General features: G+C 39.1%; 2 protein-coding genes across 2 annotated transcripts; both read left to right on the forward strand.

Moving 5' to 3' along the window:
- The first annotated feature begins 734 nt into the window (after window positions 1-734).
- On the forward strand, window positions 735-8263 carry LOC145601510 (cell division control protein 48 homolog B-like). Its single transcript, XM_081657540.1, has 12 exons — window positions 735-1000; window positions 1089-1133; window positions 2110-2165; window positions 2315-2464; window positions 3005-3109; window positions 4006-4105; window positions 4254-4538; window positions 5283-5452; window positions 5642-5770; window positions 6289-6376; window positions 6545-6622; window positions 7589-8263. The coding sequence occupies exons 1-12, from the start codon at window positions 842-844 to the stop codon at window positions 8063-8065; spliced, it is 1842 nt and encodes a 613-aa protein (XP_081513666.1). The 5' UTR covers window positions 735-841; the 3' UTR covers window positions 8066-8263.
- Window positions 8264-9295: 1032 nt separating this feature from the next.
- LOC145601345 (pre-mRNA-splicing factor ATP-dependent RNA helicase DEAH10-like) lies at window positions 9296-25904 on the forward strand. Its single transcript, XM_081657345.1, has 13 exons — window positions 9296-9508; window positions 9595-9641; window positions 9738-9818; window positions 10208-10424; window positions 11662-12073; window positions 12337-12540; window positions 13406-13566; window positions 20111-20296; window positions 21213-21444; window positions 22349-22548; window positions 22977-23111; window positions 24042-24248; window positions 24909-25904. The coding sequence occupies exons 1-12, from the start codon at window positions 9444-9446 to the stop codon at window positions 24223-24225; spliced, it is 2124 nt and encodes a 707-aa protein (XP_081513471.1). The 5' UTR covers window positions 9296-9443; the 3' UTR covers window positions 24226-24248; window positions 24909-25904.
- The last annotated feature ends 1530 nt before the right edge of the window (window positions 25905-27434 follow it).

Here is a 27434-nt window from a genome sequence, read left to right on the forward strand (position 1 = left end):
AAGCAAAAATATAAATCATAGGAATATCGGTGTTGGAAAACGGGGGGGAAAACTAGCCGTTTTAGAGCTGTTGGAAAACGGCTAGTTTTCCAACGGTCAAGGCACGTGCCTGGCCGTGCCACGTGCCGTGCCGGCGGGTCGTGCCAGCGTGCCGGCCCACGTGCCGGCCACCGTGCCACCCGCCGTGCCACGGGCCGTGCCCGTGCCAAAATCCAAAAAATTGTTCACGGCACAGCCCACGGCCCACAGGTGGGCCGCCGTGCCGCCACCCGTGCCGTGCCGGAGTCATGCCGCCCGCGTGCCGGCACGGCCCGTGCCCATGTTTACTTGTGCATATACACAGATAAACAAATTACTTAAATTAAATATAGTAAAAGATTAAGATACAAAGCTTAGGTATAAAGATATCAAATCCCCTTGATCTATGGTTGAATTCAAGGTGAGGGCTTGAAGATTTATAAAAATTTCCTGTCCAACTCATGGCTACCCAAACAAGAATTGAATCTTTTTATTAAAAACAGAACCAGAATTGTATATTTACTCCCTTCGTCTCGTAATAATTGCAACAGTTTGACTTTTGCACTATTCATATGCTTAATTTGGTTATACCCTTTTACCAATATTCTCATATTAAAAAAACATATGTTGTCACGAAAAATAATATTGGATTAGTTTATATATAGTGTTGGTTAAAATTTTACGATTATTATGAAACGGGTTTAAGAACCAATTAGCCAAAGTAACAAAGACCATTGTCATTTATCAGTGTGGCTCTTAAACCCTTAAACCCCTGCGCCAAAACTTCAAACGTTTCTCTCACTCTCTCCTCTGAAGAAAATCAATGGAGGAGAGTACCAAATCCAGCAATGAATCAATCAAAAATGAAGCTTGGAAAGCAGAACAATCAATCGCTGGAAATTCTGAAGCACTTCAAGCTCTTCGTGAACTCATCGCTTTTCCTCTTCTCTACTCTTCTCATGCTCAACTCCTTGGTCTCAAAGTATTTCTCTTTCTTTCTTTCTCAATTATATTTCAGATGATTTTGTATATTTTTGCAATTTTTTAATTTTAATTTTTGATTTTTGTAGTGGCGTCGCGGCTTGTTGCTCTACGGTCCTCCCGGTACTGGTAAAGTGAGTTAATTTAACCCCCTTTTCCCCCATTTGATTGAATTCTTTTTCAGGGTTTCGCTCGAATTTTGATTTTGGTGTGTGATTTTTATGAATTAGGAAAGTTTGATTATTGTGAAAGTTGTGTGTATCATTTTCTTGGTAATGGGAGTTGTAAATTAAGATTGATATGGAAAGAGGGCATAGAATTATTTGTATGTATTGATGGAATTACGTAGAAAGTTTGTTTTGAGAGGATTTTTAAATGAATTGTGGGTAGTTGATGTATTCATTGGTATTGTCACCTAAGCAAATGGCGTTGTTCTAATTTTGGAATTGAGGAACCCAAGTGCATGATTCTAGCAGAAATGAAGAAATGTTGCTTAGGCTCCATTTGTTAGGATGGATAACATTTTTTGGGGGAAATGATTTTCCATAGAAAAAAAAATTCAAGGAAAAACATGATTGTAAAAATAGTTTTCCTTCCTTAAATGAAAATTAATAGAGGAAGAGGAAGATGGGAGTGTAAGGGTGAGAGATGGATGAGAGGAAAGGAAACGGATGTTAGGAGTAGGGAGGAAAATGTAGCATTACTTCCTTTCATAAGAAAAATGTTTTCCGTTTGTGGAAAAATTATTTTCTACCTTTGGATAAAGTGTTTTCCATTTGTAAGAAAATTGTTTTCTACCTTTGGAAAAATTGTTTTCCAACCTTTATAAACAAACTATAAAAAATGAGAAAATTATTTTCTAGATTGCTATCCGTTGAAAAAAGCAGAGCCTTAGCCTTAGTGAAAGATAAATGAAAAAGATTTGAAATAATTGAGTTTGACCAACTGGTAGGGAAAGGTTTATGCTAAGAGATTTTGATGTAGCTGCATCCATAGATGTTCTTGCTTAAGTGATCTAGCAAGTATTTTTCAAAAACTTCTGAAGCTCTAAACAAGCAATCTACTTCATTGATATATTTGGCTACTGATGTGTTTCGTTTGTATTGCCAGACAAGCTTGGTACGTGCAGTGGTCAAGGAATGTGATGCCAAGCTAATCGTTATAAGGTTTTGTTTCTTTGGATCTTTACTCAGTGTTGACTGTTGAGGATATAAATATTTTTATTTCCCATATCCTTGGTAGTGAAAGTGTGTTCTTTTGTGTATATTTTATTGTTTATTCAATGGGTTCTAATTTGCTCTTGTTTTTGTTGCAGTCCACATACTGTTCATAGAGCTCATGTTGGAGAAAGTGAGAAAGTCCTTCGTGAGGCTTTCTCAGAAGCGTCATCTCATGCAAAGTCAGGCAAGCCTTCTGTCATTTTTATTGATGAGATTGATGCGCTCTGTCCTCGTCGTGCTTCCAGGTATGTGAAACAAAAGAATACAATAACAATAAACTTAAATCTAGCTTGTAGCATTTCAGCTAGTATAAATACTTATTACATCTATTTTCCCTAAATCAGTTCTCTTTTGATAAATATAATAGAGGAACAAAATGAGAGACATGTGAGCCTCTAAGTCCTCTATCTATAAGCTACTTATTTTCAATGTGAGTAATTATTTTAATTCTGGAAAGCTGGATAACAATATGCAAATGAAAATCCTACTTTGGTTTATGTCACCAAAAAAGTAGTCTTTCTTCATCCACAATCGAGAACGTCATGTAGCTGTGTAGCAGGAATATCTGTTTGTATTATGCTATTCTGGGATAATTGAAAGGTTTATTGATATGACATGCAGTGGTATAATAGAATGCTGATGTGATGTGATTAATAGACTGAGTTTAAAGATAGCATTTAGCATTTAAACTTTAAAGTCATGTCTGTCCTGTGGTTGCTCAGAGTGATATTTTTATTTTGCTGCACACTTTTGATTATTATTATCCAATAAATAACTTAATGCAGAAGAGAGCAAGATACTCGATTGGCCTCCCAACTATTTACGCTTATGGATTCAAATGGACCTACATCAACTGCTCCTCAGTTTGTCGTTGTAGCATCAACTAACAGGTTGTTCCTTACTCTGATATCTATACTATCATGCTGTGTATTTACATCTTCCTATATGCTAATTTTTATTTCCTTGCTCCACCATTTCAGTCTCCTTCCTGGCATGTAGCTAAAAACTGTCCAAAATATTGATTGTAAAGGTGTTGGGATCATAGCTTAAGATTATATTGGTGGGTGGAGATTATATACTGAATAATATCACAATAATTACAATTTCTTTTTTCAAGGGATACTATATGTTCAGAGCATTGGTTCATCTTACAAACTGGAGTGCAGTAAAAACAAGTATATTTGTCCAATCTCTTGCACATATTCTAAATTCTCTTCTTACTAGCTAAATCTCTCTTGGCTTGGGTCATAGTCGTTGTACCGTCATATGGTCTAGCAAATTTTGGGATATTTTCTCCTATCATATATTAGCTCAAGTGCTCAACCAATATGGTGCATTTGTTTTAACTCTAGTTTGTTTGAACTCTATGAAACATAATATTATGCTGTATGTTGCAACATATATAGCTCAGTATGGACTATGGATGTTGTTCATCTATCTTATAGCTGGCTACATATTGTTATCCCCTCCATGTGGAGTTGAATTGTAGTTTGCACCTTCTATTTGTCAGGCAACTATTTTTGGAAACACAAAATAAGCTGATAAGAACCTTACGATGGATATGTTGGCTTGGATTTTTTTTTCTTTTTCTTGTGTCTGTATAGATTACATGCTCTATTGATATTGGAAATTGGTATTTACTGATGTGGTTTATAACTTGATACATATTGCTATTTCATGATGGAGCTGTAGTAAGATGAACACCATTATCACCAGGGTCTTTTTTACTTTAGCAGTTCAGTTAATTCACATATACTTACTAATACTAAGTTGCTAATATCTAAAGGATTGATGCTATTGATCCAGCACTGAGAAGATCGGGACGATTTGATGCTGAAATTGAGGTGACAACCCCTAATGAGTATGAGCGCCTTCAAATTTTGATGGTAAGCACTGATAAGAACTTCAATCCTTCCTATCTACATTTGCTAGATCAATAGACAGTTCACTTTCTATAGCGACCACTTCTTTGGATGCTTTGGCCACAGCTATTGTTTACGTAGTTTTATGTTTTTTTCTTTTTTTTTTTGGTAGTTGTATACCAGGAAGCTTCCACTTGATCCCAGTACTGACTTACAAGCAATAGCTGCGTCATGTAATGGATATGTTGGGGCTGATTTGGAAGCTTTATGTCGTGAGGCAGCCATGTCTGCTGTGCAGAGATCAAAAGCTATCGTGGAAAATCATGATATGTGGTGCATCACAATGGATGATTGGAAGCTTGCAAGATCCATAGTTGGTCCAAGCATAACAAGAGGTGTCACGGTAGAAATCCCTAAGGTATCCTGGGATGATATCGGGGGACTAAATGAGCTGAAGGTTGGTATACTTGATGAACTTCTACTTTCTGCTTGGCAGGAAAATTTCATTATGTTTAGAGGTGGATTGGATATAACACAGCACGGGGAAGCAAGGGATGTAGAAGAAGCACAAATTCAGTTTAAGCTAATTTAATTGCGAAGTTGGAACAGATTTTGCTGAGGGAATAAAACATGGAACAAATTAACTTAAGCTAAAGGCAATCTAATAGATCTTAATATTTCTTGTAGCTAATGCTCTTAATGACCCTCAGCGTATTTGTTTAGGCAATTTGGATCATAATTGAGGATGCTACTCTTAGGAAAATACCTTACGATTATACAAAATCCATTGATCAAACAAATAGCAAGTTACGAAGGTCTTTTGCTTAAATCTGGTGTTTATATCTTGAATCAACATTTTGTGATAGAATACTAATCTAAGATGAGAATTGTAAATTAAAGCTATATGCGTCATAAAGGGCCTTAGAATGGTGGATAGACAAGATAAAGTTCCCCTTTTAAACTAAATGATGGTTTAAGACTTCAAGTTACTTTGCATGATAATATCTGGATTCTGGATAGTTTATTAGGCTTGATGACTTTTCAGAATATGCTGGCATCAAAAGAGATTTTCATAGTGCTAGGATCAGTAACTGCTAGCTTGACTTTAATATTGGGATGGATGCTATCAGGATATTATTAAGTTAGATTTTGTTGGATTTTCTTGTATCTCTTACTCTCTTTTGGTGATGCTGTATTGCAGAAAAAGCTTCGGCAGGCAGTGGAGTGGCCTATTAAACATGCTGATGCTTTTTCAAGGATGGGTGTATCTCCCATTCGAGGGATTCTTTTGCATGGACCTCCTGGATGCTCGAAAACCACCCTTGCTAAAGCTGCAGCTCATGCAGCACAAGCTTCTTTTTTCTCCTTGAGGTATGGTTATCTTCAATATGCCAATCTCACATTTGTAAATTGTTATGCGATACCGTTTATCAGACAGCAACCTACAGCATTTCTCCTTTGTATAATTTCACATTTCTTGAGTACTAATTGCAAACTTCTAAATTGATGTTGAATCTTTATACCAAAACAGGTTCTCATTTATATAATTGTTTCACATAGTGGTGCAGAGTTATATTCAATGTATGTTGGTGAAGGTGAGGCTTTGTTGCGGAACACATTTCGGAGAGCACGGCTAGCAGCACCTAGCATTTTATTCTTTGATGAAGCTGATGTCATTGCTGCAAGGAGGTTGTTATACTGTCTCAATTTGTCTGAGGGTTTGCTTGAAATTTTTGTCTACTTATTGCATTGTCAGCATCCACTATATACCATTATTTCTGCCTACCATACGTGCCATAGGTTCCTTTCTGTTTTAGGGTCAATCTTTTTAATGAACTACAAGTGTAAAACAATGCAGGTCCGTAGATGATAGGATTTTATGGTTAACTTCTGGGGCCATCTTCTATCTCTCTCTCTCTCTCTTTTTTTTTTTTTTTTGGAGGAAATTGACTGTGTTGCCTAATGCAAACTAGAGAAAAATTATTATATACTGTAATTCTTAAAGAAGGAACAGCTAAGTTCTGGACTCTTTCTGCTTTGATGGATAGCTTTTATTCTCCCCTGACAATAATCGCCTTTTAAAATGTGATTTGGCCCTTAAAAAATCTGTTTGGTACATGTGTTTGTGGCATTATATCGGCTTATTAAGAACTTCAGTGTGGTTTAATATTAACCTTTAGAAATTTTTGATGATGATTCATTTCCAGAGGCGGGGGTTCAAGTGGCAACATATCCGTTGGAGAGAGGCTTCTGTCAACATTGCTGACTGAAATGGATGGTTTGGAGCTGGCAAAAGTATGATAGTCTTGAATTATTTCAATATGTGCATTAACTGCTTACAATTCCGCAAAGCTCATTCCAGCCTTCATTTCCTTCAAGCATTTTCACTTGATGTTTTCTTGTATATTGTTTCATATTTTCTGAGCTTTTGACTTGATGAACTTTCCATTTTATCTTTTTCAGGGAATACTTGTATTAGCTGCCACAAATCGACCTCATGCGATTGATCCTGCACTTATGCGTCCAGGGCGATTTGATTTGGTAAATATATTTTGTCAGACAGTTCCATAAAAAGCTAAACTCTTGACAGTTGATACCACTTGAGTGATTCATTTATAATATAATAAGTCCTACAAAATTAAAAGGGTTAGTATGGATCAGACTTTTTACTGAGATGAAGAGATTCGCATGGGAAGGAGGAGGAGGAGGGGGGGGGGGGGACTTATGTAAAAACGAATAAACCGGAGTTGCAAGAAATCATATCTTCTACTGGTTCAGGTTGTGCAATATGTTCCTTTCAAGCTTTTGGTCGAATTTTTTATTTCCATCTCCCCTTCTCAACTGAACCAAGTCTTGGCTATATCCATGAATTTGTGCGGAGGGTTTTACTTGTATGGGAAAACATTGCCTGCTTTAAGTATATATATCAATTTTGGGTGTGTCACTGTGTCAGAGCTTGTCTTACGATGGGAATACACTAGTCACTACTAGGTAAGTGACTGGAAAATGATGTAGTCAAGTGGCATATTACAGGTGTCGGCAAAGTGGCTTTGAATAAGCTGTATAATGTTGTTGAGTACCTCATGGGAGTGTACAAAACTACAAACTGTGGGGCATGGGTGGTGTATAAGCAATTGCAGAATTTGTGAGCTAATATTTTTTCCAGAAGCCTGAAACAAATTGGTAGATATGTGTATTAAAATCAGCTTTACATTGCATCAATTCTTTCTTCAGCTTTACTCCAAAAAAAAAAAAAAGTTCTTTCTTCAGCCCATTACTCAATTAGCCAAACTTTCAGATGACCTAATTGATAGACTTGAGAAGGCCCGAATTAGGCCCTCTGAACAAAGTTAAATGTCCCGTTCAATTTGATATACATTTGCAGTTGTCTCCAAATTGGATATGTAATTGTAGACAGGACATCTTTCACTTAGCAATTGGATTATAAATTTATTTCTCTACTGTAGAATTTTATGTTCGTTTTTGCTGAATTTTTCTGCTCTGCAGGTACTCTATGTACCACCTCCAGATTTGGAAGGTCGATATGAGATACTACGTGTGCATACAAGAAATATGAAACTAGGAGCTGATGTCAATCTTCAACAAATAGCAGATGGCACTGATCTATTTACAGGTGCTGAGCTGGAGGGCCTTTGTAGAGAAGCTGGAATTGTAGCTTTGAGGGAGGATATATCTGCAACCATTGTGAGTGATCGACATTTTCAGACAGTGAAGAATTCCCTAAAACCTGCATTAACAAGGAAAGAAATTGATTCATACTCCAGATTCACGAAAAGTTCAGCTTTGCAATTGCATCAAGTTCAGTCCAGGACTGAAAAAACCAGTCAAAGCTCAGGAAAAAGCTATGTTCCTGTGTCTATTAGTACAATCACAATTAGTGTTGTAAGCTTGTTGGTAGTTGCTGCTGCAAAGTATTTTCCCTGGAGTACAGACCAAAATCTGCCTAAAACAGTAGCTTCTTGAAAACTATAGCATCATACCTGGTATCTTACACCATTACCCTGTTAACTTTGTTCGAGTGAAAACCTGAAGGCTGATATAATCTTCAAATCTATTTGCAGCCTTTTTTGCCCTGTTATCTTCCTAACTCATAAAAATTTCATTAGTAATACATGTGTTTTATTGTTTATAAAAGGATCAAAATACATTGGAAGATGTCGATTTTATCAGTTGTTAGCTTGTTACCCGATCTAGCACACTCACGAGCTTATAGATAAGCTTATTAGTAATTACCTACCTATACTCCTATAGCAATCTTCTTTCCTCTATACTACTCTCTAAACTCCAATGTTAAAAACTCATTTAATGAACGCATTCTAAAATCTACAATGTGCTTTTGTCTACAACATTCAGTTGTAAACCTGAACTACATGCCTTTCTTTTTAAAACAAAACGATGTCTTGTAATAGCAATAGCGACAGTAGTTTCAAAAAGCTTCAATGTTTTCTCTTTCTCTTCATTTGTGACTTGTGAGGTTTTGTTACAGGTAAAATCTAAACTATAACTTTTTTTTCTTATAACATTTTTTTGTTCATTATTATTTTGTTCTTATACCTCAATAGCTGATGATGATGAGAGGAAACAACTCGTTTTTCTCTAATTAGATCATTAGTAGAGACAAGAAGCTTTTATAGCTAAGTTGTCTAGTATACAATTGACATAAAAATGTCGGTTAATTTAATCATAAAATATAAATTACGGAACCCCTTAATCCTCCAAAAAATATTTCATTTGGTTTCTTAAAGTTTTTAAGACAAACCAAAATCTGATGTCTTTCGATTACATTTGGGTTCAATTGATGCCTTACGTTTTTCCATTGACAATAGTTGAGATCACTTTTATTAATAATTTTTTTTTTTAAATTTTCAACACAAAATAAGGAGATATTGGTATTTACATTAGGCACTAAATTTTGCTTATATCATTATGTGAATGTCAACTAGTTTAGTCGGTTAAAATCTTGTGAATAGTATTCAAGTACTATAATCTTAGCAACGTGTTTATTAAGTTTTCTTTATATCATGTGGTTTCCAGTGTAGTTTATTTATGAGTGTAAGTATAACGTAGACACAAACTCGAATCTCAATCACGTCTTTCATACTTTGTACTCCGTAATAAGTTGTACTCCGTATAACTCTAACACGGAGTACTAAGTTCTATCTAGGCCCAAACCTCCCTAAAACCTCATTTATCAGTCCACTGTCTAAATTAATTCAATTCTTATTTCCTCTACAAAATTAAAAGAGGCGCTACTCCTGCTGTTCTCGCTGCCTGTAACACACCGTAACACTCGCACATCAACGCCCGTCTTAAGCGGCAATTGCGGCGGCGGTGGTCGGAAATGCCGTCAATGGCTAATTCAAACTACAAACAAGCCAACGCCACTATTTATAACAATGATTCCAGGTTCTTCTTCTTCATCTTCCCCTTTTTTCACTCTTTTTCTAATTTTGATTTCTGGAAAATTTGAGTTCTAATTGAATAGTATGCAGGAGGCAAAAGATTTTGGAGCAGAGAAAATCCCTTCCCATTGCTGCTGGTACCCTTTTAATGTTTAATTTGTTTTGATTTTTTTTTGAATTTGTTGGGTAAAGATTGAAAATTTACTGAGAAATTGATTAATTTGTGATTGTAGTTGAGAAACAGCTAGTGGAGGAAGTTCGTAATAATCATACTTTGATTATTGTTGGTGAAACTGGAAGCGGCAAAACTACCCGTATGTTTTTTGTTTACCCCCTATTCCTGTCTTTAATTGCGAAGAATGACAGTTTCCATTCTACACTCGGGTGTAAAATTACCGTGTTAAAAGCTCACATGCTCGTGTAACACGAGCATGTGAGCTTGAGGATGTGAGAGGGTGTAATTTTACATGCGGTTTAAGATGGAAACAATGACTAAACAAGGAATTTAAAATGTATGTTAGGTTTTCATGATTTAGGCCATTATTATCTATTAAGATGAATTTGTGAAAAATTACGTACTTTTTGCTGAAATAGTTGTATAGTGTAAGTGGCAATATCGAAAGTTATAATTGTGTTTGGAGAATGGAGTGTATAGAGTTATACATTGTGATTGTTTGTAGATGAATTTGTGTTGTTTTTGTAGAATTGCCACAATATTTGTTCAAAGCTGGATTCTGCCGTGATGGAAAGTTGGTTGGGGTTACTCAACCTAGGCGTGTTGCTTCTGTTACTGTGGCGAAAAGAGTGGCTGAGGAGTCTGGTGTGCAATTAGGACAAAGAGTTGGATATTCAGTTAGATTTGATGACATGACTTGTGGATCAACGAGGATCAAGTACATGACGGATGGGTTATTATTAAGGTAGTTTTATTTTTCTACCTAATTAACTTACTTGTTTGTCATTTGTGTGTGCTATTTAGATCCTATTGTGTTCGACTTATCTTAACTTACTTTAGACTGAATAAGTTGAGTTAGGTAATTATAGACAAAACAGTCAATTTGAACATAGCCTTAATGTGCCGACTATTGAGAAGGACTTTAGGGAGCATTTGGTTCATGAAAGGGAAAGAGAAAGAGAAAATTTTTGAGAAAGAGATACAAGGAGTATGGAAAGGAACTCCCTATAGTTTGCCTTTCCCTATCAGAATATCAAGAGCAAGCTATACCTCACTTTTACCAATTGCCCCCATTGAAGCTCATGCCTTGGCTACAAAGTTGCCTCTAGATTATGTTTCAATTCCATGCAACTTCACAAAGAAGTGATATGCACATGTAGGGAGATGCCTAATATAGTCTGTTGTAATCCAACATTGTATAAATTTGCCAATAGTGACTCTCGGAGTAGTCTCAATTATGTTCAAATTGGAGGAGCCTTCATAGTGAATGTTAATGTAAAAAGCCACTTTCTAGCCTCTGGGTTAAGGTTGCAGATGTTAAATGTTGATCTCTCTTATCCTTAAAGTTGTCTCCCTTGAAAAATTGGATAATAATTGCTCTAATTTAATTTCTCTCTTAAGGATAATAAGATATTCACACATTTTATGAAGTTATTCGTTATTGTTTCAAAAAAATAAATCATTATTGCGTTAATATTCAAATCTAATTAGTTACAATACAATAAGGACTAATAATATGGAATGAGAAAGTTAAACTGATGATATAATTGGAGGGAATAGTTTGATATGATATGAGTGTAGTTGCACATGTATTAAAGTAATAAAGCTAAGATTTTTTTTTAAAAAAAGGAGGGAAAAAAAAATCAATTGAAAATCAGGGGCTGAATATGGGTTCAATACTTCAATGTCTATATTTAACAAGTCAGACTGAGATTTGAATTTAAGGTGCTGTACGTTTAAAGTCCTATTGATGGCAACACCTCTGCCAAAAAGTTTAAAAAATCTCCTGCTAATCAAAGATTAAAGAAAAAGAAATAGATGGTCTAGTAAATGTGTAAATTTCTTTGTGCAGTCTAGCATTGAGATGTCATGTAATCACTTTTTTGAGATAGCTTCGAATGGTCCATCTGCTTATAGATTCTGCAAAATTGTTGCCCAGATTTGTCTTCCTATTAGATGATGTGATCCTTGCTTACGTTCAGGGAAGCATTATTGGATCCTCGTCTATCTAGGTATTCAGTCATTGTTGTTGATGAAGCTCATGAGAGAACAGTTCACACTGATGTGTTACTGGGCTTGCTAAAAAATGTTCAGAAAGCTAGATCTCAATCTGCAAATGAGTCAGTTGGTAGAGCAAACTCAAATAATGACACCAATTTGGAAAAAGACAATGGGGTTCAAATGGCTAGCCCACTCAAGCAAGGCCAAGTTGCAAAACTTCCTCCTCTAAGGCTGATAATTATGTCTGCCAGTTTAGACGCACGTATATTCTCTGAGTACTTTGGTGGTGCAAAGGCTGTTCATGTTCAGGGAAGACAGTTCCCTGTTGATGTATTTTATACACTACATGCTGAGACGGATTATGTTGAGGCCGCAATGGTGACAATATTTCAGGTAGCGTATATACTGATAATTTGTTTAGCAGTTTTTTTTTTCTCACTATTTTATTAGTGTGCCTCAATTCAATGAGGCGCACTGAGGCGTGCCTAAGGTGCAGGGAAATCCTTTTTGCCTTGGTGCGCCTTGAACCTTTTTATACATTTTGGCCAACTTTGAGCTTGCCACACTCTACTTATTTCTGCTCATTGAAGTATTTTAACCCCATATGTTTCTTTGTTGCTATGTATTTCATGGGATCATGTCTTTTACATATTTAGATTCATTTAGAAGAGGCTCCTGGTGATATACTTGTATTTTTGACTGGTCAAGAAGAGATTGAATCTGTAGAAGGACTTGTGAGGGACAAATTGCCACAATTACCTGAAGGCAATCGAAATATGGTAACTGTTCCTATATATGCGTCTCTTCCCTCAGAACAGCAAATGAAAGCTTTTATGCCTGCGCCAGATGGGTTTCGCAAGGTACATTAAGCTGACTTCTAGATTTCCCTCTACAATTTCATTCATCGAACCATTTATAACTTTAATGTAGAGAATTCAAAGGAATTTGTGCTGGATTTAATTAAAGCATGTCTATTGAAATGTGTGTTAGTAAACTGATAAAGCTTTTCAAAGCTCTTATAGTTGCAGTGTGGTTTTAATCTTGTGCTGCACAGTTTTTGTTGTAGGCTGTGTTACTTGGCTCTGTTAGGACTGTCAGATACAGCCACTTACGATTGGTTTGAGTAATATATGTGGCCCGAAATGAAGTGTCTAGGTGCTATACCCATGTCTGAGTGTCTTGTATTGGCACAGGTATGCAGATAAAAGAAGAGTCCAAGTAACATTGGTTGTAACTTGTAAGGCATTCAATTTAATTTAATTTAATTTAATTGTTATGCAGCATTCTGCTGTTTAAGGCTTAGGTGATGAAGTATTCCTGAGAAAACTATAACAAAAGAGATTTTGCTGCTTACTTACGTAGTTACGTAACTTAAGGAATACACTTTGCTGTAATTCTCATGGATCTGCTGCAGAATGTATCACAATTCTTTGATGTTTTGGACTTAAAAGCCACTATGATTCAGTCCAACATCAGTTTCTGTTACTGTTTAAATCACTATTATTGCATATATTGCTGTAGGATGATCTGGTCAGGCTGCAAAGTTAGCCCATATATTTAGTCCTTAGAGGTGTAGACTCTAGCTTCAATACTTTATATATAATGAATAGTGAAGTGGTCATGTTTGTATCTTAATTATGCATAGTTTGTGCTGATTGTGCAACTCCTGTTTAAACCAACATGACACCTGGTGTTCAAAATCCTAATTTACTTTCTCTTATCAAGGTGATACTAGCAACAAACATTGCTGAGACGTCAGTCACAATACCGGGAATTAAGTATGTTGTAGACCCTGGAGTGGTCAAAGCCCGGAACTATAATCCACGTACAGGGATAGAATCATTAAGCATTATTCCTACTTCAAAAGCACAAGCTCTTCAAAGGAGGTAAGGCCACCAAGATGATTGTTGCCTTGGTCAAGCAGTTACTGTGATTTTGACAGTGAAATTGTGTTTTTAGTTCCATCGTCAGAGATGATTGCTTCTCAGAACCCTAATGTTGTTACTCTCTTATCTATTGCAGTAAGACTAATTGTAATTATCATCATTTTTGTCATTCTGGCTTCTGAATAAATTCCACTTGCTAATATCCTCCCTCCCTTAAATAAAGTTCTCATTTCTCACAAAATGTTTGTCTCCAAATCTTGGGTCCACAATCTTTCCTAAATACTTGTGCCCGGAATCTAATCTATTCCAAGCATCATATTCTAGTATGCATATAGTATTTTTGGGCACTTGGATACATGCTGGATAGCAGTGCTGCATGGCAGTGGACTCTGTCAGGCCTTTGTGTCTGGAGGTTGGTCAGACGTGGGCCACAACGCACAGCCTACACCATGCTGTGCTCAGGTGGGCTGTGCGTTGTCCAAATCAGTTTACCTGTTCTTGCTAAGTTTGGGGCTTTGGGTTATGTCATGCCTCCTACAGTCCTACCCGAAACCCTGGCCTAGGCACAGCCTACACTGGTGGGCCTCATATCAGGGTATCCCCAAATGCCCACACCTTACCAAGACCAAACCATGCCATCACAGCTAAGCCTGATCAGGACCAACCTATATTAGTTTCCTTTTCTATTAAAAAAAAAAATAAAAAAAATTTGATTTCTTTCATTACTAAGCAGCTAAGCTCTTAGTTTCCATGGGCTGTAATGCGTTTATTGGTGACTAAATGTCAGTATCTAGCCATCTGGCCTTTTTCCGGGGGTGGGGTTGTAACAAACTAGCAAATATTAACTTGTAATAAAATCGAATTATGCAATAAAGATTCAATCTTGGGGAAGATGGGCAGCTTTTTGATTAATTTGAAATGGAAATTGCAACAAGAGTAGCTTGAGGCTACTAGTCTCTAATTAGCACCTTTAGGGCACCACTCTCTAGCCTAGAAATTACTATGATCTTGCCTAACTAGCAATTCCTACCCTCCCTTTCTTATATATACAAGTGCTGACAAAAGAAGGACAAAACAAAGGTGCAGCAGCTGTCATGATCTCAGGGGCTGCTTCACTGATTTGGTGGTGACTGCCCTGCTGTCACATTCTTTGACAGACCTCCCCTCATTGGCTCCTCATTACTTGGCTGACCCCTCCTCCTTCGCACATAAGTAATCAAGCCACGGTCCTTAGGAATTAGTGCACTCGTCACATTCCCTCCCCCTAGAAGACTCACCTTGTCCTCAAGGTGAAAGGAAGGAAAACGCTCATTAATCAGAGAAGCTTCCTCCCAAGTGGCCTCCAAAGTAGGCAGCCCTGCCCACTTAATTAGCACCTCCCTGACTCGCTGCGAGTCCTGTGACACCTTGACATCCAAGGCTTGCTCGGGTTCCACCACCAATTCCAATTCCTCTGTAATCTGAGTGGGTATTGTGGGGTTGGCTGCTTGATTGCCAAGCGCACGCTTCAACTGAGACACGTGGAAAATTGGGTGCACCTTGCAAGAGCTTGGTAAGTTCAGCTTATAGGCTACCAGTCCTACACGTTCCACCACCAAGAAGGGACCATAGAAGCGCGGGGATAATTTCTCATTGGGGCGTTTTGCTAGAGATTTCTGTCGGTAGGGTTGCAGCTTCAAATACACATAATCTCCCACACGAAATTCCTCCTCTCTCCTCTTTGAATCGGCATAAGCCTTCATTCGCTGCTGGGCTCTGAGCAAGTTCATGTAGAGATCATCGAGCACCCAATCTCGCTCTTGCAGCCACTCATCCAAACTATCCACGGGTGTTTGTCCCTTGCCCACCTTAATTAATTTTGGAGGATCTCTTCCATAGACCACTCGAAAAGGAGTGAACCCAATTGACTCGTGATGAGCCGTATTATAAGCATATTCCGCCCAATGTAGCCACCTCCCCCACGATTTAGGTTGCCCATTCACAAAACATCGCAAGTATGTCTCCAATGTCTTATTGACTATTTCGGTTTGGCCATCGGTTTGGGGATGGTAAGCCGTGCTCCTCTTGAGGTCCGTTCCTTGCAATTTGAACAACTCACGCCAAAATTTACTCATGAATACACGATCTCTATCCGAAACAATGGAGGAAGGAAATCCGTGCAACTTGACAATGTCCCTCACAAAAATGGCAGCCACTGTTGCTGCACTATACGGGTGTTTTAACCCCACAAAATGTGCATACTTGGAGAGGCGGTCTACTACCACCAAGATGGAGTCCATTCCCTTCGATGTTGGAAGTCCTTCTACAAAGTCCATCGAAATGTCCTCCCAAATAGCCTTAGGTATCGGAAGAGGTTGTAGTAGACCCGAGGGATGCAATTGAGAGTACTTAGCTTGTTGACAAATAGAGCATTGCCGCACATGATCCCCTATGTCCTTTCTCATCCCAATCCAATACCACTCCGCCGCCACTCTTAGATAGGTCTTGGTTTCACCTTGATGTCCTCCAATGGGGCTATCATGATACTCCTTCAACAATTTGGGAATTAAGGTAGAGGTCTTGGGAATTGCCACTCTACCTTTGAACATGAGCCTCTCTCCCTCCCAGGTATAACCCGCATATGTGCCTTGTCCTTGCCTCACTGCTGCTGCAATTTTGCCCAACAAAGGGTCGGTGCTCACCTCCTTCTCAATCTCCCCCCACTCGATCCCTTGCACCGAGACCATGGTGGCTAACTCCCCCATCTTGCCGCCCCTCCTAGAAAGGGCATCGGCCACCCTATTGCTTGCCCCGGGTTTAAATTGTATCTCAAAGTCAAATCCCAAGAGCTTGCGCAACCACTTTTGGTAATCACCACCAACCTCCCGTTGCTCCATTATATACTTCAAGCTTTGTTGGTCCGTCCTTACTACAAAGTGGCGGCCTAGCAAGTAGTGGCGCCACTTCTCTACGGCTAAGCAAATGGCCATCAACTCCTTCTCATAAGTTGCCTTAGCTTGGGATTTTGGTCCCAAAAGCTTGCTATAATAAGCTATTGGCCTTGAATCTTGCATGAGAACCGCCCCTAATCCATAGCCCGAGGCGTCGGCTTCTACTACAAAGAGCTAGTCAAAGTTTGGCATTGTGAGGACCGGAGCTTCGATCATGGCTGCCTTGAGTGTCTCAAAGGCCCTTGTGGCTTCAATGGACCACCCAAAATTATCCCTCTTCAATTGCTCGGTCAATGGCTTGGCCACTTGAGCATAACCTTTGATAAACTTGCGGTAGTAACCGGTTAGCCCCAAGAAACCACGCAATTCCTTCAAGGTCTTGGGAGTTGGCCACTCCATCATGGCCTTGACCTTCTCCAAGTCCACGGCCACCCCTTCCTTGGACACCACATGCCCCAAATACGCCACTTGTGGCTGCCCAAACTCGCACTTTTTGAAGTTAACCACTAGGCTATTCTCCTTGAGGACGGTTAGTACTATCCTCATGTGTTCAAGGTGTGCATCCATGTTGGGGCTATAAATTAGTATGTCATCAAAGAACACTAACACGAATCTCCTCAAATAGGGCCGAAACACATCATTCATTAATGCTTGAAAGGTAGCGGGTGCATTAGTGAGCCCAAAGGGCATCACTAAAAACTCGTAATGGCCCTCGTGGGTACGAAAAGCCGTCTTGTGAGTGTCCTCATCTCTCACCAATATTTGATGATACCCCGATTTGAGGTCTAACTTTGAAAAAATGGCCGCTCCATGTAGTTCATCCAAGAGTTCATCGATGATAGGAATGGGATATTTATCCGGGATGGTCTCACGGTTCAAGGCACGGTAATCCACACAAACCTCCACGAGCCATCTTTTTTTCTAACCAACAAGACCGGGCTAGAAAAAGGACTCACCGATGGCTTAATAATTCCGGCCACCAACATTTCCTTAATCATTTTTTCGATCTCATCTTTTTGAAATTGAGGATACCGGTAGGGTCTAACGCTCACCGGATTACTCCCCTCTTTCATCACAATGGCGTGCTCATGCCCTCTCCGCGGTGGCAGCCATTGGGGGCCGTGAACACACTACCAAACTGCCCCAAAATGCCCTCCATCCACGGTGGGACAGCAGCCCCGTGGCCTCCTTCATCACCCTCCCTCGTGGCAGCAACTTCCACTTGGTTTATTTCCACCCAAAGACTGCCACCCTCATGTTGCAACGCCCTAATCATTGCCCTTAAAGACACCTTCGAACGCTCCAACGCCGGGTTACCCACCAAGGTTACCAACTCTCCTCCCACCATGAAGCTCATCACATGTGTCTTCCAATTGTGAGTAACGGAGCCAAGTTTTTCCAGCCACTCGATGCCCAAGATTAAGTCGGCACTCCCTAGCTTAAGTGGCAAAAAATTGTCCACCACCACAAAGCCTCCCTTGAGCACCACCCGAACTCCGGTACACCTCCCTTTTCCCAAAATAACGTCGCCATTCCCAAGTGAAACCCCAAATTCGCGTTCTCCGATCACCGGAACTCCCACCTCCGCCACCAGCAGCTCGGAGATGAAGTTGTGGGTGGCGCCGGGGTCCACCAGGATCACCACCGCCTTAGGGCCAACCCTCCCCTCTAGCTTCATTGTTCTCGGACTCGAGATTCCCACCAAGGAGCAGAGAGATGCCCCGACCGCCGCCTCTTCATCGCTGGACTCTGCCTCCGGTGGTTTAGACGGTCCGGCGGCCGCGTCTTCCTCTTCTTCGAGCAAAAGAACACTCAGCTCTTTGTTTTTGCATCGATGTCCGACGCTCCAACGTTCGTCGCACCGGAAGCAGAGGCCTCGAGCCTTGCGCTCCTGGTGCTCAAAGTCGGAGAGGCGCCGCGGCTCTCCAGATCTGGCCGTCGACGCCACCGCGGTGGTTCTGGGTGCGTTCACCGACGCCTGCGACTCAGTGGGTGCTCTTGGCCACCCCTTGAAGGTGGAGGCTTGTTGGATCGGGGTCCCATAGGTCTGAACAAGTCCGGATCCGGTCACGGATCTGGATCCTGAAGACCCGGATCCACTGGTTGCGGGTTTACCCGTACCAAAGAAATTGGGCACGACCCGTTTCGACCTACTAACCAAATTGCGCTCCTCGACCCGACCCGCAATCTCCATTGCTTGCTCCAGATTAAATGGGTTCATTAACCTAACATCAGCCTTAATTTCGTCTTTTAGTCCATTAATAAAGTGACCCATCATTATCGTCTCTGGTATGTCTTCAAGAGGAGCTGAAAGCTCGATGAAGCGTTTGCGATACTCACTCACGGTGGTCTCCTGACTCGCCGCCAGCCATTGTTCGTGGAGGCTGCCGGCGTGAGTTGGCCGGAACTGGCGCAAGATCCTTGCTTTAAGGCTTTCCCAGCTCCGAATTGGTCGCCGCCTATTTTCCCATTGAAACCACCTCAGCGCATCACCTTCGATAGCCGACACCGCCGCTTGAAGCTTTTGCTCCTCCGTGAGATGGTAGTGCGTGAAGTACTTTTCACCTTTCAATATCCACCCGTCTGGATCCGCCCCCTCAAATAGAGGCATATCCAATTTTCTTGGTCTCCAATATTGGTCGCCTCCTCCGTTTTGGTTGTGGTTCCCCAGAGTATAGCCTTGCTCTTGGTTTCTCTGATTGACCAAACCCCGCAACTCCTCGAAGAATTGGGCCTGGGTCGTGGCATTCGCCTCCGTCTGAGCTTCCTGCTGCTGCCGAAGCAACTCAAACTGATTGTCGAGTTTCTGACTGGTCTCGTTCAATGACTTCTTGAGACTTTCTTCCTGAGTTTTCATCGCCGCCTCTAAGGCCTCCAGCCGCGCTTGTACTCCGGCCATCTGCTCATCCAGATTATCACACCGTTGGTTTGTCGAGGTCACCATATTTCTCTCTCTCTCTTTTTTTTTTTTTTTTTTTTGAAAACAGAGTACGGAGGGTGGTTTCCCGGTGCCGGCAGGCGCAGGACCGCCGCTCTGATACCACTTGTAACAAACTAGCAAATATTAACTTGTAATAAAATCGAATTATGCAATAAAGATTCAATCTTGGGGAAGATGGGCAGCTTTTTGATTAATTTGAAATGGAAATTGCAACAAGAGTAGCTTGAGGCTACTAGTCTCTAATTAGCACCTTTAGGGCACCACTCTCTAGCCTAGAAATTACTATGATCTTGCCTAACTAGCAATTCCCTCCCTCCCTTTCTTATATATACAAGTGCTGACAAAAGAAGGACAAAACAAAGGTGCAGCAGCTGTCATGATCTCAGGGGCTGCTTCACTGATTTGGTGGTGACTGCCCTGCTGTCACATTCTTTGACAGACCTCCCCTCATTGGCTCCTCATTACTTGGCTGACCCCTCCTCCTTCGCACATAAGTAATCAAGCCACGATCCTTAGGAATTAGTGCACTCGTCACAGGGGTTCTTTTTCTTTTATCTTGTGAAATCTTCTTCTTCTTCTTAGGAAGGTAGAGATAGAGTGTTTAAAGCTAGGCCATGTCAGTAATGGAATTTTTTGAACAGTTATCTGAAAACTGGTAATTTTACTTTCCCAGTGGACGTGCAGGGCGGGAAGGACCAGGTAAATGTTTCCGCCTTTATACAGAGAGAGAATTCGAGAAACTTGCTGACTCCACGGTGCCAGAAATCAAGCGGTGCAACCTCTCAAATGTCATTTTACAGCTCAAAGCTCTAGGCATTGACGATATCATTGGCTTTGACTTCATGGAAAAACCTTCACGGTAAGGACCGGTATATATATGTGTATTATACTACCTTTTTTTTGTTCTACTCACTTTCTGTTTAGGTCCTTTTTTTTATTATTATTTTTAAATATTCTACTTGCTTCTACTTTGTCCTATTTTGGCTCACCCCCTTTACTATCTTATAATGCTTACCCCTCAATATTTACTCTTATCTGCATTGTTTCTCTTACTTTTCCATATGCCCAGCCACCTTTCAACTCTTTCTTACTTTTATGCTTTGGTATCATCAGTTAAAAGGGTTACTTTTATGAGTATCCTTGTTCTTGAGATTGTAAGTATTTTGCTATTATGTACTTCACAGAAATTTGCTGATGATTTGTTATGATTCTGTTATTGATTAACTGAATAAATGTTATTAGTTTCTTGTGGATATTGATTTGGTTGTGCATGGTTGTTAAAACTGTCACTTGGCTTTCTTGGTATTGCTTTATATTCTTCTATAACAGAACAAAAGTGATCTCTTCGAGTTTATACTCATTAGTTATCTTAGCTGGATTATTTAATTTGATATGTTTACATACATGAGGATCTTCAACTCCTAACTTTTTTTTTTCTAGCCAAAGGGGGGTAACTTGCCCGCCCCGTTAGCCTTCCTGCAGTAATTTGTAATCACCAGTTCAACACTAACTTTGGCTGGTCCTTGTAAACATATCTTATACAAAATATACTCTTAACAAAATAGTTTGGTATTAATCTTACAATGCTTATTTTTGTCTACATTATGGTTCTTTATGTATGTTAAGATGTTAGCAACCAGAATCTCTAAATTCCCCCCCCCCCCCCCCCCCCCCTCTTTTCTCCCTGGGGAAAGTCATATTGGAATGTATGACTTGTGTTCTTTGAGGAATCATGGATCCTTATGATTTTGTATGGTCCTTGTACATCTGGGCAGGATGGCGATTGTGAAGTCTTTGGAAGAATTATTCTTGCTTGGAGCTCTAACAGAGGAGTATAAGCTTTCAGATCCCATTGGGAACCAGATGGCTAAACTTCCATTGGATCCAATTTATTCTAAGGCTCTCATTTTGTCTAGCCAATTCAACTGCTTGGAAGAAATGTTGATAGCTGTCTCAATGCTCTCTGTTGAATCAATTTTTTTTACACCACGTGAAAAGCAAGAAGAGGTATGGATGTTAAACCAGTTTGGAACATTATTGTATATATTGTATTTTAATAAAGAGTATAATAATTCAAGTGTGGCATAGTGAATGGCTCTACTGTGGTGGTTGTAGAGGCTTTATGCTGATATAGTGAATTGCTGGCTTGTTCATTATTCCTTGGCAGTATATACACCAAGTTATTGTAACGTATAGCTCATATTATTATTATTGTTAGGAGTCTGGCCATCAACTACTGGAGCTTGTAACTTATAGCTTAGATAATTATTATCGTTAGGAGCCTGGCCATGAACTAATGAAGCTTAGCTCTAAGCTCAGTCAAGGCTAAGCTCAGATCTTTATTAGCCAAGCCCTACCTATCCTTGGCTCAGCTCTAAAGCTCGTGAATGGGCTCGGGTGTTTTTTTTTCTTAAATCTTTATGTCCCGCATTGGTTTAGTAAAGTGAAACGCTAGCTTATGTACTTCATAAAGAGAGAATATAGATATCAAGTTGAATCGAGCCTGCTCTGACTCGTTCTCAGTTCAGCTCATCATCACCCCTAGTTATGGTACTAAATCTTAGAAATCGTTGACAGACCGACAGCTATATTGGACATCAAATTTTTATTTTTATTTTTTTAAAAAAAGGTGTTCGCAGTGTGGCTTATTTCTGAGGTGGGGTCTGGAGTACATTATCTCTTTAGCGCTTTAAAAGATTGTATCTGAAACAAAGCATGCATGAAACTTAACAAAAATAATTGCCAAATATGTAGTTTCTTAAAAATGCTGCTTAGTAATGGAGTTTTAAAGTCAACACAAGTTCTACACATCTTCATGTTATTTTATTGGTATTAAATGTTTCCTTTTGACACATCTCTTTACGTACATAAATTTATATTAACTTTTATATCCTGATGATCTCATGGCCAGGCTAGGACTGCTATCAAACGTTTTTCAAGTCCTGAAGGAGACCACATAACCTTGATTAATGTGTATAAATCATGTGATGAGTTCTTGGAGAGTGGCAATGCTAACAGCAGCAAGGAGAAAACTTTCAAGAATATGAAGAAATGGTGCAAAGAGAACTTTGTAAATGGTCGCTCGCTTAGACATGCTCGTGATGTACACAGGTATGGCTCTTCTCTCTAAGCATTTGTGAGAGGACAGATGCATTATCTGGGTCCACTAATCTGAAAATAATCTGCTTGAGGTATTATTAGATCAGTTTATTGATGTTACTTTTCCAAACTGCCTCTCTCTGTATTTGGTCAACTGTAGAAGCTCATGCGAGCATGCTGTGAATTCGATAACGTGCATAAACCATTTACTATATACTCTTTTGCAATAAGGAGAAATCTCAACTTTACTTTTACCAAATCTTTACTAGTTAACTAATTGTGTCTATTGTCTTCAAATAACTAATTGCAGTCAATCTTTTTGTCTTAATTAATGTATAACCAATTGGTGGTCTCAGTGTCTGATATATATGGAAATCATTTCACAACCTTGTGCTCTAGATTTTATGGTTCGGCTTCTTACACTGTGTTATTGATTGCAGCCAAATTCGAGACCATGTCAAGCAAATGGGTCTTCGTATTGCTTCATGTGGAGAGGATATGCTTCTGTTTCGCAGATGCCTTGCAGCTTCCTTTTTTCTTAATGCTGCTTTGAAACAGCCTGATGGTACATATAGGTATATCTCTCGACAAGTATTTTGCCCTATTGCTTTGTCTTACTCTCTTGGAAAATTGGAAGTATATTTTACTCCCTTAGTCCCATAATATAGTGCTCATTTCTCATTTTTCACGAGAATTAAGAAAAGTGGAGTATAAAATTATAATCTATTAAATTAACCGATAATAGTGCAACAGTTGTAGTTACTTAACTCTTTAATCTGTTTCCAATCTAATTAAAGCTTTTTGAGATTAATGTACCCCGGTAAATTCTTATGCGCGAGAATTAGGAAAAGTGGAGTATAAAATTATACGGAGTAATTTATAAAATTAACTGATAATAGTGCAACAGTTTTATTTAGTTAATTCTTTAATTTGTTTCCAAGGAATATAATTAAAGCTTGTTGAGATTGATGTACCCCGGTAATGCACGTTGAACAATTAACCATGCATAAATATTGAGATTAATCAATCAATCAAAGCCTTAATCCCATAAGTGGGGTCAGCTACATGAACCAAATTTGATTATTCCGTGTAGTCATCAACAAAAATCTTCCTCCTCCATCCCTTACGATCCAATGCTTCATTCTCTTGCAAATCCATATACTTCATATTCTTTCTAACATTAGTTTAATAAAGAAAAAAAATTGTTTTCAATATATTAATAATTTGTACTTTCAAAGTAAAATGAAGACATTGTTAGGATAACATTAGTTTATGAGGGCAATTTGGTAATAAAAAAAAAGATTAAATTGAGGACATTGTTAGGATTATAGAATAACACCCAAAAAGGCACTAATTATGGGACGGAGAGGGTAGCTTTTTCAAAAAAGTTTTATAGATTGTCTTTTAAATCGTGGACTTTGTCTTCCATCATCTCGCTTTACTTATTTATACCATATAGCAATCCTGAGCATTGATAGCTTACTTCTTATATTATTTGGGTACAGGGCTTTGGCAAGCAGTCAGATGGTGCAAATCCACCCAACTTCTGTGTTGTTTCGGGCAAAACCAGACTGCATAATATTCAATGAATTGGTCAGGACGAATCAGAACTATATCCGCGATGTTACTAGAATTGACCCCATGTGGTTAACAGAGCTGGCTCCTCATTTCTATGCCAGACAAGATTAACATTTGTACAAAATTACGAAAAGGTCAGAACTATGAATATTATCGCACATTGAATACCTTTTCACCCTGCTGTCATGTTCTTATCGATTGTTTGAGCTTTGCCTGGTCTGAAATATGTTGATTTAAACTCTGGGTCTTGATCTTCGCGGTAATGGACTTACCTTTCCGGGCTTTCTCCCTATACTCAACCAAAGCTTGATGTACAACTGTCCTCTATGCTGATTAACAACTCAGTTTGATTATTGCAATAACAGGCCCATCAGCCAGGGGCCTGTTACTTCCCTTAATCAGCGCAGATGATTTATGATTGTTTATTGAATTGCTTTAAGCTTTCTTCAGATGATCTGTGATCGTTGCTTTAGTATATCCCTAGTATAAAGCTAAACTTTGCAAATATAGGTTTCTATTAATGATGATTATAACGTTGTGTCCACCTTTCTGATGTTTTCACTAGCAATAACTCAGTCCTGAAAGAGTGGCTATTCTAAAATTTTTTTAAAATTTATGGTCTATGTTAGCTCTCCCCATGCCGAAAGTGTTGGGAGTAGGGAGAGAGTAAGAGATTTATTCATTGCTGATATTTCTATATCGGTTAGTCTGCATTTTAATCTTCATCCATAGTGTATATTCAAGCTATATTTTCCATTACTCACGTACACTTGTTTCCCATTTTCCTCTCACAGAGCAGCAGTGGATTATACTGCATCAGACAACTTGAGTGACAGCAGGCGTCTTCTGCCCAAGAACTTGCCAGCTTTTGTATTTGTCGGACACTGCATGACCCATTCACTTAAAGCTCGTGAAAATCAATTTGTTAAGCGTCAATGCCCCAATGGGAGTGTGAATTCGCATGTCTCAAGCCATTTTCTGTTGCAACTTGCAAGGGGCTGAGGGCATATGGTATGTTCAATGGTGCAATTACATGAAAAAGCAGCGCAAAAGGACATTATATTGACGGTGGTTGATTTATTCACTTGGATCACTCTACGAAAGACTTCAAAATTCAAACTGCAGGGAGGATTGCACGTTCCCTTGACGAGACCATCAACGAATCGCTAACTTAGTAAGATTATCCTTGTATTGTAACTATGATGCAGTAACAATATGCAATATGGTCTAAATACATACAATTATAAGGGCGTTGTCTTTTTCCTCAGTTTTTTTTGGCGGTGTGCTAGTTGAAAGGTGCATGATTAAAGGAAAATGGGCATCTGAATATTTAAGCATTAATTTAAGTTAAAATGCATGCAATGCAAATGCAAATTGTTGAGTTGAATGGAATGGATTGTCACCATCCGGTCGTTGAGTTGAAAGGAATTGTTGCCGACACATCCAAGGTTACTTGACATGACACTATGTTGGCCAGAATGGCCACTATTATGTGGCTCAATACTTTAGATAAACTGATTTTTGAATCTTTAAATTTTAAATTTGTAAAATTTTTAATTGTCACAACTGAAGAACTTTATGTTGGAAGGGATCTTTTAAGAATGATAGTCACTTTAAAACCTTTTGATTTTACATAATATAAATTTTAAAATATGGAGGGGTTTTTTTTTTTATTTTTTATTTTTTTTTTATTTTTTATTTAAGAAGAAGAAGAATAAAATATGGAGTATCATATTCATATGAGATATTAAGATTCATATTAATCTAATATTTTCAAAATAAATTTGTTGTTATGATATTTAGTTGTTGACGATTTAAGATATTAGTGGTTGAAGTCACATTTTAGCAATTTTGGAATTTAAAATGTTTCATTTATAAAACTAAGTAAATTATCCGGTATAATATATATATATATATATATTTTTACCATGATTGTGTGACCGGAATGGTTATTGAAGATACAGAGATTGTTATTTTATGTTTTTTATTTTTTTTTTTTTGGTGAGAAAGTGGGCAGAGCCCAAACAGAACAAAAAACAAAGAACAGAACAAAAACAGAAATAAAAGGAAAACAAAAAGCAAATTAAAACAAAACAAAGGCAGCAGCTAGGCTACCCTTGACGAACACCAGCAGGCACCATCCTAGGCCTTGTAGCACCTCCCAAGTCCTCCAATAAAACCGCCTCAAGATCCTTCGGGACCGCCGAGAAAAGAGTCATTGGTTGAGACGCCTCTACCCCAAAATTGGCTAGCCAATCAGCGGCTCGATTTGTCTCGCGATAACAATGTTCGAGGGTGACATCCCAACCTTGACGGAGAATGAGAGCACGACACTTACGAACGATATGAATATATGGAGAGTTGGGGGAATTATCATCCTCCAACATTTTAAGCACCACCTCAGAGTCAACACACACCTGAACCTTCCTATGACCTCCATTCCACGCAATAGCCAAACCCCTCAACACCGCAAGCAACTCCGCTTTTGTACACGAACATAAGCCACAGTTAATAGCATACACTTCAAAGAGTTCCCCCATATGCCCTCTAATAAGTCCCCCTCCTCCAGCCTTTCCAGGATTACCCTTCGAAGCCCCATCTGAATTCAACATTACCCAACCAACTCTTGGTGCAATCCACTTCACATAGATCTCCTCCCTTTTCCTTTTACCAGGCATATGCACGCGCAAATGTCTATCTAAAGCAGCTCGAACCAATCCAACTCGAGCATAAATAAATGCAGCTTGATTAATTGGAATATTAGCATTATCCCCTTGAAAACACCTTGCATTTCGCCACTTCCACAACCACCACGCTGACAGAGCAAAAATCAGGGGCCATCCTTCCTGACCCTTATTTTGCTTAACATCCGCATTCTTTAAAAGCCAAGAATCGAAGTCCAACTCTAATCGATCCCCATCAGACACTCCTAACTTTCTCTATACTATAACCGCAGCTGGGCACACCCTTATAATATGCTCAGTTGTTTCTTCAATCGCACCACACACTTGACATCTAGGATCATCTATCAAATTTCGAATAAATCTATTCTTATTTGACATGAGACGATCTTGACTTGCTAACCACAAGAACATACGGACTCGTTGAGGCGCCTGGTTCTTCCACACCACTGCTCTATTGCAATCATTCGATCCGTCTTCTTCTCCTCTAATTATATCCAAAGCCGAACGAATAGTGAACCCTCCAGACGGATTCCCATTCCAGCTAACAACATCAACATCCTCATCATTATTGCTCAGCTCAAATGAAGCAATAGATTGTAGAGTCTCAGCAGATAAGAAAGCCGCAAATAACTCCCA

This window comes from Chenopodium album, chromosome 21 (assembly GCF_948465745.1).
Source record: "Chenopodium album chromosome 21, dcCheAlbu1.1, whole genome shotgun sequence".
NCBI lineage: Eukaryota > Viridiplantae > Streptophyta > Magnoliopsida > Caryophyllales > Amaranthaceae > Chenopodium > Chenopodium album.

Bases quoted from the DNA above. Each gene is read 5' to 3' on its own strand.
- LOC145601510 (XM_081657540.1), top strand. From the start codon at position 842: ATGGAGGAGAGTACCAAATCCAGCAATGAATCAATCAAAAATGAAGCT. The intron at 6,377-6,544 runs GTATGATAGTCT...TATCTTTTTCAG, and splicing joins ATGGTTTGGAGCTGGCAAAA to GGAATACTTGTATTAGCTGC. The intron at 6,623-7,588 runs GTAAATATATTT...TCTGCTCTGCAG, and splicing joins GTCCAGGGCGATTTGATTTG to GTACTCTATGTACCACCTCC.
- LOC145601345 (XM_081657345.1), top strand. From the start codon at position 9,444: ATGCCGTCAATGGCTAATTCAAACTACAAACAAGCCAACGCCACTATT. The intron at 10,425-11,661 runs GTAGTTTTATTT...GCTTACGTTCAG, and splicing joins ACGGATGGGTTATTATTAAG to GGAAGCATTATTGGATCCTC. The intron at 21,445-22,348 runs GTATGGATGTTA...TCTCATGGCCAG, and splicing joins CACGTGAAAAGCAAGAAGAG to GCTAGGACTGCTATCAAACG.